Here is a 17,746-nt window from a genome sequence, read left to right as displayed (position 1 = left end):
ATTTCTTTTTTCTTTTCCTATAGCATGTGTTTGATGATCTCAGTGGCTCAGTCTCCTTGTCTTGGGTTGGAGATAGCACTGGGGTAAGTAATATTCTGAGGCTGTGAATTCAACTCAGCAAGAACATGTCAATTTGGGGGGAGTTTGAGCGCTAAATACTGTTACTTTTTGAAATGGTCTGCAGCCTCAGTCACAGAAATACATGTTTCCAGAACAGACTTTCAAGAAATGGGTTGGTTTAGTTTTGCTTTAGAACAGGGAAACATTTTGTGGCTACTTTCTTCCCTAACGGGAAGATAGACACCCTGAGTCCTTGGTGGCTGCCTGGCATCAAGATGAGCAACAAGAAGAGAGAGGGAAAAGAGTGCTCTATGCTGAGAAGTGAGCCTCACAACACTTGGGAAAACCCCTGTGTAGAAGCCAAAAATGCACATTGTACATGCTGGCATTTTGCCTCCAAACTACATTTTTCCCGTGTCCTTCCCCCTAGTTAGCGTGGAAGGCTGTGGGGCCCGTTGGCTTATAGCTGTTCAGCTCCAGCTGTTGTCCCTTCCCCTGCCGGCCACAAAGGAGGTGCTGCCAGGACTGGGGGAGTGGAAGGAGCATCAGTCAGCTCCTTAACCTCTCTGAGTACGTAGCCCATCCCCAAGGGGGAGGGTACACTGAGGATGTGTCAGCCCCAGGTCTTGAATCAGGGCTTGGTGCTGGCTGGCTCTGTTGTTACACCATCTAAACGAGGGCGAGGCTACTGCTCATCCCCTCTGGTATCCCAGTAATGTCTGTATCAGAGCATTGAGGCACACAATGGCTCTGTCAGGAGCCCAAAGAAATAGAATTTGGCTCTGAAAAGCAAGTTATAAATTTATTATCGTAGTAAATTTCTAAACTTCTGGTTGAATTTCTTTAAGCATGTCTCAGTTTCCTCTAAAATTTGAGTTGTGCTCTAGTTTCCATGACTTATCCATTTAAGATAGTTGGTATCTCCAAGATTTCTTGTTATATGGCTGTTTTAAACTCCTCCTTGTACTAATCTATCAGAATCTTTTACTTATGCACATTTTTATCTAAAAATATTATTTAAGAAACTAACCTCATGGAGAACTAAGAGCAGGGAGAAGGAGAAAAGGAGGGATATATGTGACACAGTGACCTTTACTAGAGCGCCCACACTGTGCTAGCCTCTGTACGTGGCAAGAGAGCTGATCCTTGCCTGGGAGTACCTTACGATAGTATGGTATGAAACAGTTAAGTCCTTCCTTTGTTATACTGTGTAGTTGATTAGCTCTGCCTCACTGCTTCAAGTGCAGGCAATATAGAACCATCTCAACCGAATGAGTTGAGACCTTGAATTATCACAAGCCAGTAACTTCCTGGTTTTCTGATGTATGACAGGACAGGCTGCTGCACAGCAGGGCTATTGCCAGTCTTTCAGAAGTTGATTTAATCCCACCACACACAGGCAAGCATGTGATTGGACTATCTTTCTTTTTGACTGCGTGCTTTTGTCTCTCTCCAGATCATTCTGGTCTTGACTACCTTCCACGTACCACTGGTAATTATGACTTTCGGACAGTCCAAGCTATATCGAAGGTGAGATGTATAACATATGGTTGGGGCATTGACTGAGTGACACATTGTGAATGTAAGTTCTCCACTTTTCTAGACACGATGGAGCCTTAACAGTTGATTTAAAAGATCTTCTAGCCATCTTAAAGTTCCACCAAACTGTCACATTCAGCACACTTTCTAATATTTACTTAAGAAGATGAAGAAGTAGGAAAAAGAATTTAGTTCCAAGAAGATTGGGTTGACATGACTGAATGGCAACACGATAAAGGAAGATGGGGAATCTATAGGGGAGTGTATTTATTCATTTAAAGGGATATTTATGGGAAGGTGGCGTAGAGTTCAATAGTCTTTATTGAGCTCTATAAGTGTTTATTATAAGCACCAAATGGTTTTTGTATCCCTAAAGTTACAGTCCTCACTGTGCCTTCCAAGTAAATTACTTGTCCAGCATTTTGAGCCTCAAACAGATTATTTCCAGGTTAGAAGGAGGTTCTCAGGTCAGACCTGCCAAAGTACCTTGTAGCGTTCACACTGGTGATGATGGTAGTATTGTATGTTTTGGAACCCATCCTGGGACATTTACAAAATTTTAGATTTGTCTTCTCAAGGGTATAGCTTGGTTAAATAACAGCTTCTTTTCCTTAATGTAAGATGCAAGATCAGCTAACTCTCAGAAGTTGCTGATTGTCTTCTCAGTCATTTGTGCTTGTCTCATTTCCCCCCCAGGGACCTAAAAAATATATGGCTTCCCAGCAGATGACACAGAAACCACCCTCAGGGCCGAAGGATCTCCCAGTAGCCATTGTGCTTTCTCAGGGGCCCAGGTGGGAATGCTTCTGTGTTGGCTCTCTGAGATGAAGGACACCTTTGCCAACAGGTGTGATCTGGCTCCAGACTCTAATCCTGAGTCTGGAGCCAGTGTTCTCTGCCCTTTGACAGTGATGTTGGCTTAAACATAGGCTAAGAAGGAATCGCCACCTTGAAATCACTGTAGGAAGTCAAGGAAGCCAACATTCTTGACTAGCTTGGGGTTCTCTGGCATAAGCCAAATGAGCAGGCAGGCAGTTCGTACTAACTGAATGATTGAGTACCTAGTCTTCTCTATAATTTTTAGACTGATAATGTTCTTATTTGTTTGATAAGGATTGCCAATGCGTTATAGAATCCTAGAATCCTAATGCTAGAGCCCTGGCTTGTGTGGCTTAGTGGTTTGAGTGTCAGCCTGCAAATCAAAAGGTCACTGGTTCGATTCCCAGTCCGGGCATATGCTTGGGATGTGGGTCAGGTCCCCAGTTGGGAGCGTGTGAGAAGCAACTGATCAGTGTATCTCTCACATGTTTCTCTCCCTCTCTTTCTCAGTCCTCTCCCTTCTCTCTAAAAGTAAATAAAATCTTTTAAAAAAAATCCTAGTGCTAGAAATTGCTGTAACTTATAGTTGATTTTGTTTATTCAATTAGAATAGTAATGGAACCATTTTGGACAGATGGAAAGTATCCTATTTGGGGAGGAAAATGCATTAAAAATTGTAACTTTATAACTCCAGTGTTTAAGAAAAGTTTCTGTCATAAAAATTGTCCTTATAATAGTTTTCTTAATTTATCTTTCATAATAAAAGCAGTATATTATAAAACATTTGGAAATTGTAAAGGAAAGAAAAATTTCATCCTACCATCAAATATAATCTTAATTTATTTACGGTTTATTATCTTGGTTTTCTTCCTCAATATGACTACATAGTTTCAGGAAGCAGTATGGTATGGTGCAAAGTTGCCTGGTTTTGTTGGCAAATAGGCCTGGGATTGAATCTCAGTACTAGAATTTGCAAGCAGAATGAACTTGAGCAAGTCATTTAACCTCCTTGAGTCTTTTTGTCCTCTATAAAAGAAGGATGATAACAATGGCCACCTTAGAGCAGTTGTGTGTTATGCTTCGCAGAGCCTGGCATGGAATAAGAACTTGGTGGGGTTGGCTGCTGCCCCACCAGCAGCCAACGAGGGCATGTAGCCAGGCTGTACTAGCACTGCTGTGCCAGTTGTTAAAATGAATTGAAAGCCTTTTATGCCAGTTGGCAAAAAGTGATTGTCTGCCTCCAGGTGCCTCTATGGTTTCTAGAGATGCATGTACACCCCTGCCTTGCCAACATGCAAGTGTCACTGACACCTGGCCTTGCGACCCATATTTATTCTGATTGTTGCTCATACCATGATATTTTTCATACCTTCTCTGCTACTAACCCATCATTTTTGTTAGATTGATGGAATTTACTAAATCATTATTCTCTTGGACGTTTAGGTTGCAGCTAATTTTTCACTGTTACTAACTCTGCTATGATAAATATCACACATATATGTGTTAGAGGATGCTAATTTCCAGTTCGTTTTTAAAAATTTTATTGATTTGAGAGAGAGAAACATTGCTTTGTTGTTCCATTTATTTATGCATTCATTGGCAGCTTCTTGTACAATATGTGCCCTGACTGAGGATTGAACCTGCAACCTTGGTGTATTGGGATGAGACTAACCAACTGAGCTAGCTGGCCAGGACCAGTTCATTTTCTAGTAGGAAATGAAAACCTCTTTTCCTGTTGACCCCTGTGTGTTTTGAAGGCTATTTACTAAGCTCCTTCTTCAGGTTGAAATATCTTCTATACTTGTTGCTCCAGCCACTTTTTTGCTTGCCTTCTGAATTCTCCACATTGCTGTTTGTGTGGTTAGAACTGGATCCGACAGGTTCCAGCCAGTGAAATGTGTTTTCACAACCTTTTCCCCATCCTTTTGCTTTTCAATATTGTGCTTACGTTAAGGCTGTCCCAAACAAAACCCAAACAGTATCACTGTTTTTAAATGGCTACCACCGTCTGACTCAGCCCTTTTCATCCTGTATCTGTCTAGTCTGTGAGAAACCCCTAACATACACTTTACTAGAACAGAGCAGTCCTATTTGTGTCTGGTGTAGCATCAGGTTAACAACTAAAGTGCTTTTTCTGCATTGGTGCACAGCAGTTTTGTGATTGTTGTTTGCTTTTACTGAGGTCATTTTGAATATGAATTATTTCCTCCCTGCTGTGGAGTGAAAAGTCTGCAGAGTTTAGGTGGAAACTCTAAACGTGCCTCGTTGCCCCTCCATCTGGGCTGGCCTGGCCTGGCCTGGCCTGGCCTGACGTGACTCGTGTTGTTGAACACACCAGCCAAAGAGGCACATCTTCCTCCAGAAATGGGAAAGGGAGGGGGCAGTGTGATCGAAATGACTATGTTGAGGTTGCCCAAGAGAGAAATAAAATAAAAGCCTGTCGAATCCATTTTGAAGACTCTTGGTTTTTACAACTTTAATAATTATACCATTTATTGGATTATTTCTCTCCACTAAATCTTACAAGGTCAGAGGTTTATTTGGGATTCAAATAAAGGCAGCTAATCACATGCCAGCTGCCCCGAGCTGTGCAGCTCCGAGGCTCACAGGAGGAAAAGGAAGTAGTCTCTGTTACCTGTGCCAAGTTAGTAAACTTTGGTCTTTAGGTTGTAAAAAAGAATAATTGAAAGGTTTGGGAAATGATAAAGTCCCTAGGCATTATTGGTGAGGTAAAAATGAATAATATGTTAATATCTTCAATTTAAAGGAGTCATTTTTGAATGGTAAAAGTTTTGATTCTCTGTTAAGGAATATTAATTTGTATAATAGATTATAAAGTACATTTGCTCTCACTTGCAGATACAAAGTTAAAAAAGAAAATAAACTAGCCATAGTTACAATGATAGCTTGATTTTTAGAAACTGAAAGATGTTTTGTACCTTTTTGTTTTCTAGCCTCCCGAGTCTAATTTTTCACTGTAAGATCAGCTTAGTAAAGCTCGTGTAAGCATTATTCTACACCAGAATTCTCTGCCTGATTACCACAAAACCACTGGGCCATTTTATTTGTGATTTTTACTTCCTAATGAGACTTGTTCAAATTTTGGAAATTAACAAGAGAATCTCTGAGATTTTTAAATCAAAGTGTATTCCATAGTCGATGTAAGTTTTTTAGTGTGCTATTTGAGGTTAAAAAAAAGGATAACTTAAAAATATACAACAGATATTGAAGCAAAGTACAGTAAACCAGCTCCTCTAAGGCATCTTGTGTGACAGCCTTTTTAATGATATGCTGGGTTCAGTTTTCACTGCTTTAGACAGTTAGGGTAAAAAAAAGAGACTGAAGTATAATTGGGAGTTCAGTTTACCTATAAATTCAAATTTTGCCTGTCAGTGATTTCAGGTCTGTGATTCCTTTGGCACATTTTAATAAGCTACATTCTCCCTACTGATCTTTTAACTGGAAATCTCAATACCTTCCATTGTCATTCTTTGTGCTAGTTACGTTCTCCATACCCCCCATGAATTCTGAATTAGTGACTACTGAACCATTGCTCCTAGGGGAGATTCTGGGATAGGTTCTTGTAGTAAACCTCTGATCACAACATTCATTTTCCTCAACCAATCAATACAAGACTTGTTTCTAATTAAAGTTACCTTATTTAGTATATATTGTTGATTCATTAACATTGAGCTCACAAGCAACTCATGTCTGAAAGAAGCTTCTCTAACTCACAGGTTTTCTCCGTGAGGCACATCACAAAGCCTTGTTCTTGGGAGCTCTAAAGGGCACTCCAGCACTGTGCTTGAGGGGCATTTTAAACAGCAAGACCACCAACACAAGGCAAGAAAATGCAAAATGTGAGGTGCTAAACAGACTGTGAAGAAGATGCTTACTTACAGTGAGCTGAAGTGAGAAGGCAGAGTGTCCCTTGTTGGGCCTCAGCTGGGAACATGCGCACTGGGTGACTCAGACTTTTCTCTACCCTCTGCACATATGCAGATGACTGAGAAAGTGCCACCAGTGTTGATTTGGGGGTTACAAGTAAATTTTAGTGAGTAGGCATACTCACAAATACAGAGTCCAGGAATAATGAGAATCAACTGTATAAGCTTTCCCAGTGGAAAACTATGGAACTATAATTCTTTTTAAAAGTTAGTTGTCATCCCTGTTGTTTTTATGTTGCAGTTCATAGCCACTTAATCATGGCAAAAATGAACTAAAGGCTTGAAAGCCAACCGAACAAGGATATCTGCACTCACTGAATTTTTTGAGAAAAGTAATATGTAAGAGTCTCTGAGATATTGTAGGACTCTTTTACTATTCCTTCTCATAAATGTCTGCAGGTCAAATGCCTGGTGTCACGAGTTCCTATATATAGTAAATACAAAGTGCTCCAAAACAAGGGCATCATTCTAGCCTATTCACATTTGGGTTGAGTATCAATATGTGAGTCTTCTGGGAAAACTCCCTTGTGAGTGCTTCAGCTTACCAGAAGTCCATGTGATGACTGCTTCTTTTTTTCCATTGAATAATTTCTAGATTTTTCTTGTTCTTTGGGGGTATTAGACTCTATTCCAAAAATATTTGTATTCTGCCACTACTTTCTTGAGTTATTAACATGCTCATATTCTTATGCATGTTTATACCACAGACATATACAGAAATGATCATTTATTTTTGATATTAGATATTGGGGTTGATATATAGAATTGTTATTTAAAAGACTTGTTTCTAAAAGAAGTGGTTTCACAGGGTTTTGTTAACTTTTCATTTGAACGGCTGCTTATTACTCCATTATCATCTGGATTTTGAAAAGTAAATTTATTTTTCAAGGTGTTTCATTGATTTCCTTTTCAGGATATATGATGTATGCTGATATATATGATGATAGAAAATAAAACTACTTTTAAATAACATGTTACATTAAAACACAGGGGTGGGCAAAAGTAGATACAAGAATAAAGCCTGTGTTTCACATACTCCTCACGGTGAACCTATTTTTGCCCCCCACCCCTTTGTCCCTGAGCCCAGTGTGGCCTCGGCACATGCCCACTTCAGTGGCAGCAGGTTGATGAATTATGCTCCATTTGTTTAACTGGCTACAGTGCTGGAGTGTTGTGGCTGATGATTTTTTGTTTCTCTCATGTTGCTTGCTTTTTCTGAAGGACAGGGATGTGCTTGTTGTGCCAAGTTCTTAAAAAGCCAGCAGACTTGTCAACAGGTTTGTGGCGGTTCTCTGGGAGATATCGTAAGGAGGGGTGATGTGTAAGCTGGCCGCAGTCTAGCTGCTGCCAGCCCCTTTGAAGGTTGTCTGAGCTGCTGAAGGCACGCGCACTTGTAGAGTGGGGAATTGTTTATGCACATCTCCTGGCCTGATGTCAAGAAGATAAGAACTCTTCTTGTACTTCAAAGGCAAAAGGGGGTGGGGGGCAATGCAGGATGGTGCCTGATCCCCCTTTTATTTATCTAGGGATTTTCTGTGTGTCCTTGCTTACATGGGAAGTCATTCAGACAACTCGAAGTCATGTGTCATTTGCTTTAGCAGACTGTCAGGGACCTAAACAAACACTCCCGGATACTTCCCTCCTGTGTCTCCAGTTTTCTCTTAGCTGGTTGTTCCTGCCAGGCCACAAGCCCTGGCATAAAAGAAGACTACAGTTTTTAAGGGGAAAACTACTCACAAACAATGAAAAGTTGTCTGTAGTTTAGGGCTAAGAGTTAAGAGAACTGAATTATAGTTTCAGTTTTGCTCTTAATTAACTGGTTGATAAATTGCTTCCCTGGAACCTCCTCATCTGTGAAAGGAGGGAGTTGGACAAGATGTTCCCTTCAGTCCTTTGCATTTGTCATGTTCTCTGCTTCTGTGATTATGTGTCGAGGCTGCTACCAAATTGCACCATCTTTTATGTCATATTCTGTCCAGGAAGACCACTGCACATTACATTTATTACTGGCAACTAACTCACAGTACACAGTGGTCTTCACTGATAGACATTTAAATATAATGAATATTAAGACTTAGCATTGTGTGCCACTTTTTTCCTGTATCACTTTTTAAGAGACTGGCACATAGTGTTAACCTCGTCAGAGTTAGATAGCTACTGATTTTTGTGCGTGTATTTTTCAAAATCTAAACATGGACTTGAATACCTCTCAAAGATACTGTTGGAATGAACTTCTAGGAAAACCTCTAACAACCCAAGAGCTGTCAGTTGGGGTCAGTTGGGGTCACTCCCCCATTCCTGACCCCGGCAGTTGCAAGGGGGTGGATTTCCTTCAGACTTACCAAGTCCACCACTGGAGCTAGGGATAGTCCGGTTCCCTGAGACTTGTGACCCACCGGGCAGGGAGGGTGAGTGCCTCAGTCAAGTCAGTGAAGGGGGTGGAAGCCAGGTAGGGACCCAACAGTGTTCACGGCCACTGCATTCTAAATATCTTTATTTTTCTTCCTCCCAGTGAGGACTATGGAAAGAACTTTAAGGATATCACAAATCTCATCAATAACACCTTCATTCGGACTGAATTTGGCATGGCTATTGGTCCTGAGAACTCTGGAAAGGTGAGACTCATTCATGCATATGTAGAGCTGTGCTTGATACCACATGTGGGCTCTCAGATATTAACATTGGAATGATCCAATGATACACATATTTAATTTACTGTTATTGTATTTTAAATTAAACATAATTTAATACTGATTACAAAAGAATGGGCTTCAGCACATGGGTTCTTTTTTGGCCCCTGTCCAATACGCACCCAAACTCTTCGAGTGGCAGCTGGTTAGCATTACAGGGTGCACTCCTTAAGACAAACATTTTAGTCTTTGGGAACCTGGCTGATCTCAGACTGACCAGGCTCAGACTCATAGGTACGATGCATTACCTCAATTCAGGATAATATTGTTTGATTAAGACTAATGCTTGAGGAGTGGGGCACACCAACTAATCCGTTTTTATATTTTTTCTTACTTTTGGAGCTAAAATTTTATTAACTGATGTCTCGTGGAAGTGGTTTAAGACTTCCTGTGCTTTGATAGTGTCATACCCTGAATCTGAACTGTCTTCCTTCAAATCAGGTGATTTTAACAGCAGAGGTGTCTGGAGGAAGTCACGGAGGAAGAATCTTCAGATCGTCAGACTTCGCGAAGAACTTTATTCAGACCAATCTCCCGTTTCATCCTCTGACTCAGATGATGTATAGCCCTCAGAATTCTGATTATCTTTTAGCCCTCAGCACCGAAGTAAGTCTAGTTAAATAACTTGTCTTATTTTTTGCATTTTTATCCTCTCAGAATATACCGTGTTAAAAGGACCCTGTAGGTGATACTTTTATACAGTATTGGATTGCTTTCTGGTGACTTCTTATGTCATGAAGTATGCATTTTTTGCTTTTTTTCTATTGGGTAACAGGCACGATTTCCATGTGCTATCTGTTTCCAGATATGAATGATGTCTAGTTGTTGTTACATTTTTTTTTAATTGAATGGACATGTGTTATGGGACAAATGAACTAGAAAACAGTTTAATGTAACCATTCTTGTTCTATAAGGGACAAGCATAGCTCACCACAGTCCCGTTGTTATTGTTCCTTTCCTGTGGCCAAACCACATCTTTATAATTTTTCTTTTTTGTTCGCTGCATAGTATATCAAGCATATAGATTTGTCTTCGACACTCATGTAGTAAATAGTCACAGTTTTAAATCCCTGCACCCCTGCCACACTCCTGTAACTCTCCCCAGAAACCTTGTCCCTCCACCCTCCTTCTCACAGTTCCCTGAGGCATGTGCCCGGCTGTCCTTTCCTGAGGACCAGTCTCCTTCATCGTGGATGCTAAGGGCCAGAGTGGCTGAGTTGCTAGACCATGATAATCAGTTACACTTTATGTTTATATGGCTCTCTCTCATCTTATTTCTTAGAGTGTGGTCTACTGACCAACAATATCAGATAGAAACCCCGGAGGCTGGGGTAAGATGCAGATTCCTCGGCCTGCTCTCGATGTAGTGGATCAGTGACTTTTGGTTGCAAGGTGGCTAGTGTTTTTACCAAGCTCCCCAGCTGAGCTTGCCCAGTAAAATTCGAGCGCATCGCTGCGATGACTGTTCTGCAGACAGAAACAGGATTATCAAATGTGGACAAGGCCGGCCGAGCAAAGGGGTGTCAAAGGGAAAGAGGAGGGCACTGGAAGACAGGCCTGGGTCTGGGCCTCTGTAGGCAGATCTTTGAGCAGAGGTAAGGCTGAAGACTTAAGGAAGGTCAGAGTTCAGCTTAGCCAGAGGAGGCCAGAGGAAAGAAACTAGCCTGCTGGGTAGGCTCCAGATCTTCAAGAAAGAATTCCTGGAAATTGACTTTTAGCAGCTTAAGCTGCAAGCCCTTCAGGGAGCAGAGAGACCTCTTAGGAAGGGACAGAACCATTCATCTATCCTTTGACCACCCCCTCACCATTACCAGGTATCTTAAGGTTATTAGTAAAAGAGGCTATCTTCAGAAGAGTGGGCACGATCTGCTTTTATACCTGAAATTTCTTCCAATTAAGGGTAAGTGTGAAGTACAAATAATCAGGGTGGAAAAGATGTGGGCCAGTGTGTACTAAAGTAGAAATAGGTGACATCAGACCCTTTCCTACTTAAAAACAGAATTAGGTAACTTAGAAATGCTGGGAGGTGAACATCACCAGAGGAGGAAAATTTAAAGAAAAAGAACGGTAGGCGGGGGAGCACTGCAGGGAAATCCTGCCTAGACCCTCCGTTTAATTCCAGCTGTACAAGGACATCTCTGTCCCACTTCCACCGAACCTGGGCTCCGTGGAACCGACACGGTCAGTCCTTCTCTTACTGTCTCTGCCACATTTGAAAGTTTTGGCCATTCCTTCCTTTTGGGAACTCTGCTTGCTTGGCTTAAAGGAGTGACACCGTTCCCTTTAGTTCTTTCCTATCTTCTAACCATTCCTTCTTGGTCTCTTCCCTCAACCCCTTTCAGCCTACCCTGAAATCACTACTGCCCATTGCACTCTGAGCAGTCTCTGACACTCATAGCACTTTAACCACCACTGTCATGTGTAAGATTCTCCAGTCCCTGGCTCTGGTTCTGGCTTCCTCCTGGGGCACCCGATCTGGCCTTGCTGCCCCCTGGCTATCTCTAGCTGGATGTCCCACAGGCACCTCAGATTCAACTTAAACCAGCTTACTTCTGCTCTTCTCACAAACACACTCTTCTCTTAATCCTTGTACTGGCTAAAGATTCCACAGTGCCTCTCAACCCTCAGCCAGAATCCCAGAGTGATCAGCTGTGCCTTACACATACACATTCCATCCTGCCATGTAGGAAAAGTCCAGTTCTGCTGAACCTAACTTCTAAATTCTTCCTGAACCTATTCTGGACAGCCTCACTAACTCTTAATGAATGAAATGGGGCAGTTATTCACTGCTTTTGCTGCTTCTAGTTTGGACCCTCTGCAATCCATCTTTCCCATTGTCATCCAAGAATTCCATCTCCCCTCTCTCCCTGCATTAGCTGCCCCTTCCCTCACCATGAATTGTGTGCTCCTGCAGTATCTGAGGGCTTTGGGTTTCCTGCACACACAGCCGTATTTATCACCTCTCTGCCTTTGCGGGCATTGGTCTATCTTTGTGTCCTAACATCTCATCTCCCCATTTGCCTCCTTTTGGTTACACTGCCCATCATTTAAGACTTAGTTCAACTGTCATCTTCACCAACCTTCTCTTATGTAATGTCCCTCTTTTCCCTACTCTCACCCAGAGACTGTGTTCCCGTAACACTACCACAGTATATCACACCTTGTTATCTGGGCCCCTTGTTAGCTGCGAGCTCCTTGAGAGCAGAGAGTGTGTCTTATTCATCTTTGTATCCCCAGCGTAACATCTGGTATAGTGCCTGGCACATAGTAGGCACTTCATAAGCATTTGTTACACAGAACTTCCAGGACGCTGAGGGGGACCCTGTAAACCATGTGTGTGTCTCTGGAGCTCAGGCAGCTCTGATGAAACTTCAGTGTGTGTCTACTGTTCTGAATGATTAGATATGAATTATTAAAGGTCATACAAGCAGCTGCACAGGATAAAGCTGGAATTTTAATAAGTCATTTATAATCTTTCAGAATGGCCTGTGGGTGTCCAAGAATTTTGGGGGAAAATGGGAAGAAATCCACAAGGCAGTATGCTTGGCCAAATGGTGAGTAACTGAAGACTCCATCTGCACAGAGCCCTAAACCTTTCCTGATGGTACTGCCAAAAGTCACATGAATAAATAGTGAGCACTTGCTATGTACTAAGTCCTCTTCGGGGTACCACAAGGGATACGAGACAGGGGTATGACACAGACCTTAACTTGGAAGAGCTTCTAATTCTGCCAGGAAAGAAGACTTAGTCTCACTAAACATTAGAATAGAAAGTAGAAAACAAGGCTTGTGACTGAGTAGCTGCTGCCTACAAAAGGTTTATTCTGCATAAATGGTGATATTAGTTGGAATAGCATAAAATACAGCTTTGATTTGGGGACTTTTATACTTCTATGTGCCTAGATTTACACTCCCTAATCTCAAGATCCATTTCTGTTAGGTGTCATGTAGCAAGGAATCAGGAAGAAAGCCCAAAGAGCTTCCAGACCTCCAGGGTCACACTGGCCAGGCAGCAAAACACACTTGCTCTCTTGGGGGACACCCCCCACTGGGTGCCTGCTCAAAGATATAGTGGAGGGGCTCTTACTAGGGAGTCCAGTCACCTGTGTTCTAACCCAGCTCTGCGGCTAGTCCGTGGCTTAACCTCTCTGGGCTTTGTCTTTTTCATTCTATTTATGAACAGATTTGTTTGAGGAATTGAGGATGGTTGAACAAGAATTGAATTAAGAGTCTTCATACCTCCAAAATTCTGAGTAGGCTCAGACCCTTGTTTAGAGCCTCTCTGTTCTTTCTCTTTGACTAATTTCAGCAAATTTGTTACTCCGGTTTCCCAGCTAAATAGCAGATTGTGCCAGAAGTGGGGTGTGTGGGTGCTAACATCAAGCACCTGCCAGGAGAACTGGCAGAGTGGGCAGAAACCGAGGGCACACAACAGGATGGAATACCTGGTGCTAGATCAAGAGTGCACGCACACCTCAGTAACTCACTTGAGCGGGAACACTGTGTTATAGTTCCATATGGGTGATGTTCACGATCTGACCCATAACCCCAAGGAAGAGTTTAATACTTAATGTCCTCTACTTAGGGAGTCAGGGAAATCTGTACGATAGACATTGCCAAATACAACTACCAAACCTAACTAAAATATTTATTTAAAAGTTGCTTAAGTAAAGTGGGCCTTTCTAGAAAAGGCTGGTTAAATGAGGTTTTACAGCACCACTCTGGTACACATGCCATGTCTGCTTTCATTTTATGGGCCCTAATGAAATGTGTTTGTACCTTACATGGTCTTTTCAGGAAGGAAGTAGTTTTTAATGTAGCTAAGTTAACAAACTGTTTCATTCCTGATGGACCTAAAATATATAGGTGTTGGTCAAGTAAGACTATAGTAATTTTGATCTTTAAAAGCCATCTTTATGGAAGTATCACCACAATGTACACTTTAAATATCTTACAATTTAATTTGTCAATTATACCTCAGTAAAAGAAAAGAAACAAATAGAAAAGTCATCTTTAAAACTAAAAAGTTACTTTTAAATAATATTTTATTTTATATTCTCTACAAGATTTTTTACTTTTGTAACTTGTTTCTTTGATTAGTGTCTAAAAATAAGATGCCTGGTTGCTGATAACTTTACTCACCTTTTAGATACTGGATTTGTGGGAGCTGACATCCCAAAGCTCTGAAGGGACATGCTCAGAGCCAGCCTTTTTGTTGGTGCTAACCTATAAGTACTATCAGGGTCTGAATCGAGCTTTCCTTTCCAAGTCAGAATTTAAATAATTCAACCCCTGACCCAGTTGTCTATTTGAGATGAAAGAACTCAATTATTTAGCTCATGCAAAGCATTGAACTAGGTTCTGAGGGGAAACAACAAAGCAGAAAACTTAGTACCAGCCCTAAACTTAGACCCCAAGAGTGTGTAGAAGAGAGAGGGCAGACCTTATCCGATTAAAATACCTACATGGGAGACAAAGGAGTGCCAAATGGCTGATATGGTACAGTGCTCGCCAGCAGGGTTTCTCCACCTCAGCACTAGTGACATTTTGGACCAGACTGTGCTTTCTTGTGGGGGGTCCTGTGCATTGTAGGATGTTTAGCAGCATTTCTGGCCTTTTTCCACTAGATACTAGTAACAACTTCCCTTCCCCCAGTGTGACAACCAGAAATGTCCCTTGGGGAACAAAATTGCCCTGGTTGAGAACCACTACTCTAGAAGTTTGCAGCAAGGAAGACTTCTAGTTGGAGTGACAGGGAAGGCTTTATGGAAGAGCTAGATTTTAAGCTGGAACCTGAAGATTGTGAGGGTAAGATTTGGTTCCATGAGAGAAAAGCATTTTAAGAAGGAGGCAGTGAGCAAATGCAAGAAGCATTTGGAGACTGAGTAGCCCATCTTGACCCGCTGGAAGAGCTGACACAAGGAGTGTAGTGGACTGTGGCGGGTGCCTGGGGCCAGGCTGTGCTGGGGACGCTGCCGGAGACTGTGAGAGAAGCAGCGGTGTGCAGCGTCAGCGTCCAAGCAGGCTCTTTGGGCGAGGACACGTGGGTGAGGCTGATTAGGCTTGCTTGGAGCTCTGTGACGAAGGTTGACATAGTCCGTTAGTCTTGAACCATGTCTTTTCCTTGTCTTTGCCTCATTGTAGGGGATCAGGAAACACCATCTTCTTTACTACCTATGTGAATGGCTCCTGCAGTAAGTATGTTTTAGTCCCAGGGAGTGTCCTGTCCATTCATGGTAGAGTATTCTGGGTTGTAGGAGGTAGAAACATCAAAGACTCTTCTATTCTTCTGTAGTTTTAATAGTTAAAATAGCTGTTGATGATTTTTAAAATCTTGAATGTACAACCAAATTACTGTACTATGCCTAGATCAAATAAAAAGTAGGCTATACAGAGACACTATACTTGATTTCAGCAGTGTATTTACATAAAGTAAATATTGAGCTACAAACAATAACAAGTTGAAATGCATAGTGGTGTCTGCAAAAGAGCATGGATTGTGTTTGTGTCCGTGGAAGCCATTAGCTTTCCAGTCAGTGGCACAGTTTCAAAGCAGAAAGCATACTTTTTCATTTGGTCATTCAACAGATTCACTTGTTCGTTCATTTGAGCACCAGCAGAAGTATACTAAACACTATCTAAGAGAACAGGAGACCCAAGGCCCTACTCTATGGAGCTAAATTCAAGTAGGGATGTTGAATGATCAACAAGAAAACCAAAACTCAAACAAGCAACTTAGAATAAGATCTTTTCAAATTATGTCATGAAGCAAGTAAACAAGACGCTGTAGCTGTGATGTTTCTCTGCAACACTCTATTGGAATTAAGTAAACTGTTATCTTTCTGTCCAATGTAAAACCTCACATGTATAAAAAATGAAACCCAAAAACAAACTCTAATGTAAAAAAAAAACCACCAAATGTGAATTCCCTATGTCTAATACCACATCAGTTTATGTCCTCACTTGGTTAATATGCATAGGATTAAAAATCCTGTAGCTATAAAATTAAGAACAATTCTAAAACAGTTGTTTGAACAAAAGGCTTACCAGTAAGTGAAATTTTAATTACTATTTCGTCTTGTTTAAGAAGCTGACCTCGGGGCGCTGGAATTATGGAGAACTTCAGACTTGGGGAAAAGCTTCAAAACCATTGGTGTGAAAATCTATTCATTTGGTCTTGGGGGACGTTTCCTTTTTGCCTCTGTGATGGCTAATAAGGTGAGTGTTTGCTTCTTCTCTTTGAGTTCTAATATTTCTGTAAATATGCCTCACATAGATCCCTTTTACTATTTGTACTAACAGTGTTTCCTGCCTTTTTGCAATGTTTAATATCATTGTAAGATTTGGAGGTGATCCTTTTAATAGAGGCTGATTGGCTCTTTGTGGGTATTCTGTGCTTCATCCTGTCATTACCACATGAACTCTAGCGTCTGTTTTGGCATACGTATGTCCCACGTTAGGGTTTTACTCCGACATGGATATCTGAAAAAAGTGATCCATTTGTTCATTATCCAATAATCATAATAGAAATAGGTAACATTAATTGAGTACCTAGCATAGAACAAAACAGAAAAATGTCCTGTTCTCAGAGCTGATGGTTAAGTAAGGGAGATAGATACTAAATATGATGTAACACCAGTAATGATTAAAGCTACAAGAAAATCTAAAGCGGAGTAAGGAAACAGAAAGAGGCAGGAATGGGAAGAGGGCCGTTTTCGGTGGGGTGGGTTGGACTTGCCCTCTGAGACCTGACTGGGGCCAGAGCGCAGGTAATGGACATCTAGGCTGAGGAAACAGTAAGTGCAAAGACCTCGGGCCGGAGCATGCTTGAAATATCAAAGAGAAGTGAGAAGGGCAGTGTGGCTGGAACACAGAGAAGGCCAATGTAAAGAAGGGGAGTCAGCGGCCAGATTATACAGGGCTTTTATAGGTTGTGATTAAGACCTTGGCTGTTATTCTCACTGTGTTGGGAGTCTGTGAGCGGGTTGTGAGCAGAGGAACAGTATGATCTGGCTTGTCTTGGACAAAGAGGAGTGTGCAGGGCAGGAAGGGGGGCAGCAAGCGCAGTTGGGAGGCTGTTAGAGTAGTGTGAGAGGTGGATGAGGGAGTGGGAAGATGGTGGATATATTTTTAAATGTATTGCCAGTAGGATTAGATGTGGATTGGGGGAGAATGAGAGGAACTGAAGATAACTGTAGAGTCTTTTGGCCCAAGCAACTGGGTGAATGGTGGTGCCGTTTACTGAGATGGCAAAGACTGTAGGAGAAGCAAGTTCGGGGGAGGAAGATCAAGAATTCAGTTGTGGATATGAGATGCCTAGTAGATATCTAGTAAGTGGAAATGTCAAGTAAGTATGTGGGTATATGACTGTCCCAGAATTATATGGTATTTAGAGCCAAGCTTATCCCTTCTGGAGTTGAATGGGTAGAGAAGAGATGGGAGGACTGAGCATGTCCTGAAGCACCGGACACTGAGAGGCTGGAAAGAGATGGGGAACCCAGCAAAGACGACTGGGAGGGAGGGGGACCGGTGAAGCAGGGGAAACAACACAGTGTGAGATCATGAAAGCCAAGTGAAAAAAGTGTTTTGAGAAGGATGAAGAGATCAGCTGTGCTAAATCCAACTGGGATGTTGAGTTCGGTGAGTGCTGAGAATTATCCACTGGGGCTGGCGAAGTGGAGGTTGTCAGTG

General features: G+C 41.8%; 1 protein-coding gene across 4 annotated transcripts in view; it reads left to right on the top strand.

The window, feature by feature from the left end:
- The window catches only part of SORT1 (sortilin 1), a 59,424-nt gene that overhangs the window by 19,399 nt on the left and 22,279 nt on the right, over positions 1 to 17,746 (top strand). For 2 of the 4 annotated variants that reach the window (XM_036015018.1, XM_036015019.1), the window contains exons 2-8: positions 24 to 83; positions 1,517 to 1,590; positions 8,878 to 8,980; positions 9,497 to 9,661; positions 12,536 to 12,609; positions 15,200 to 15,249; positions 16,146 to 16,273. In XM_036015018.1, the coding sequence (XP_035870911.1) occupies positions 24 to 83; positions 1,517 to 1,590; positions 8,878 to 8,980; positions 9,497 to 9,661; positions 12,536 to 12,609; positions 15,200 to 15,249; positions 16,146 to 16,273 (654 nt within the window). Of the gene's footprint in view, positions 1 to 23; positions 84 to 1,516; positions 1,591 to 8,877; positions 8,981 to 9,496; positions 9,662 to 12,535; positions 12,610 to 15,199; positions 15,250 to 16,142; positions 16,274 to 17,746 lie in introns of all 4 variants that reach the window. The other 2 variants (XM_028503086.2, XM_028503087.2) reach the window with 1 other exon arrangement.

Source organism: Phyllostomus discolor, chromosome 14, assembly GCF_004126475.2.
Source record: "Phyllostomus discolor isolate MPI-MPIP mPhyDis1 chromosome 14, mPhyDis1.pri.v3, whole genome shotgun sequence".
NCBI lineage: Eukaryota > Metazoa > Chordata > Mammalia > Chiroptera > Phyllostomidae > Phyllostomus > Phyllostomus discolor.
Note: the sequence above shows the minus strand (reverse complement) of the source record. Positions and strands in the feature narration are given on the sequence as shown.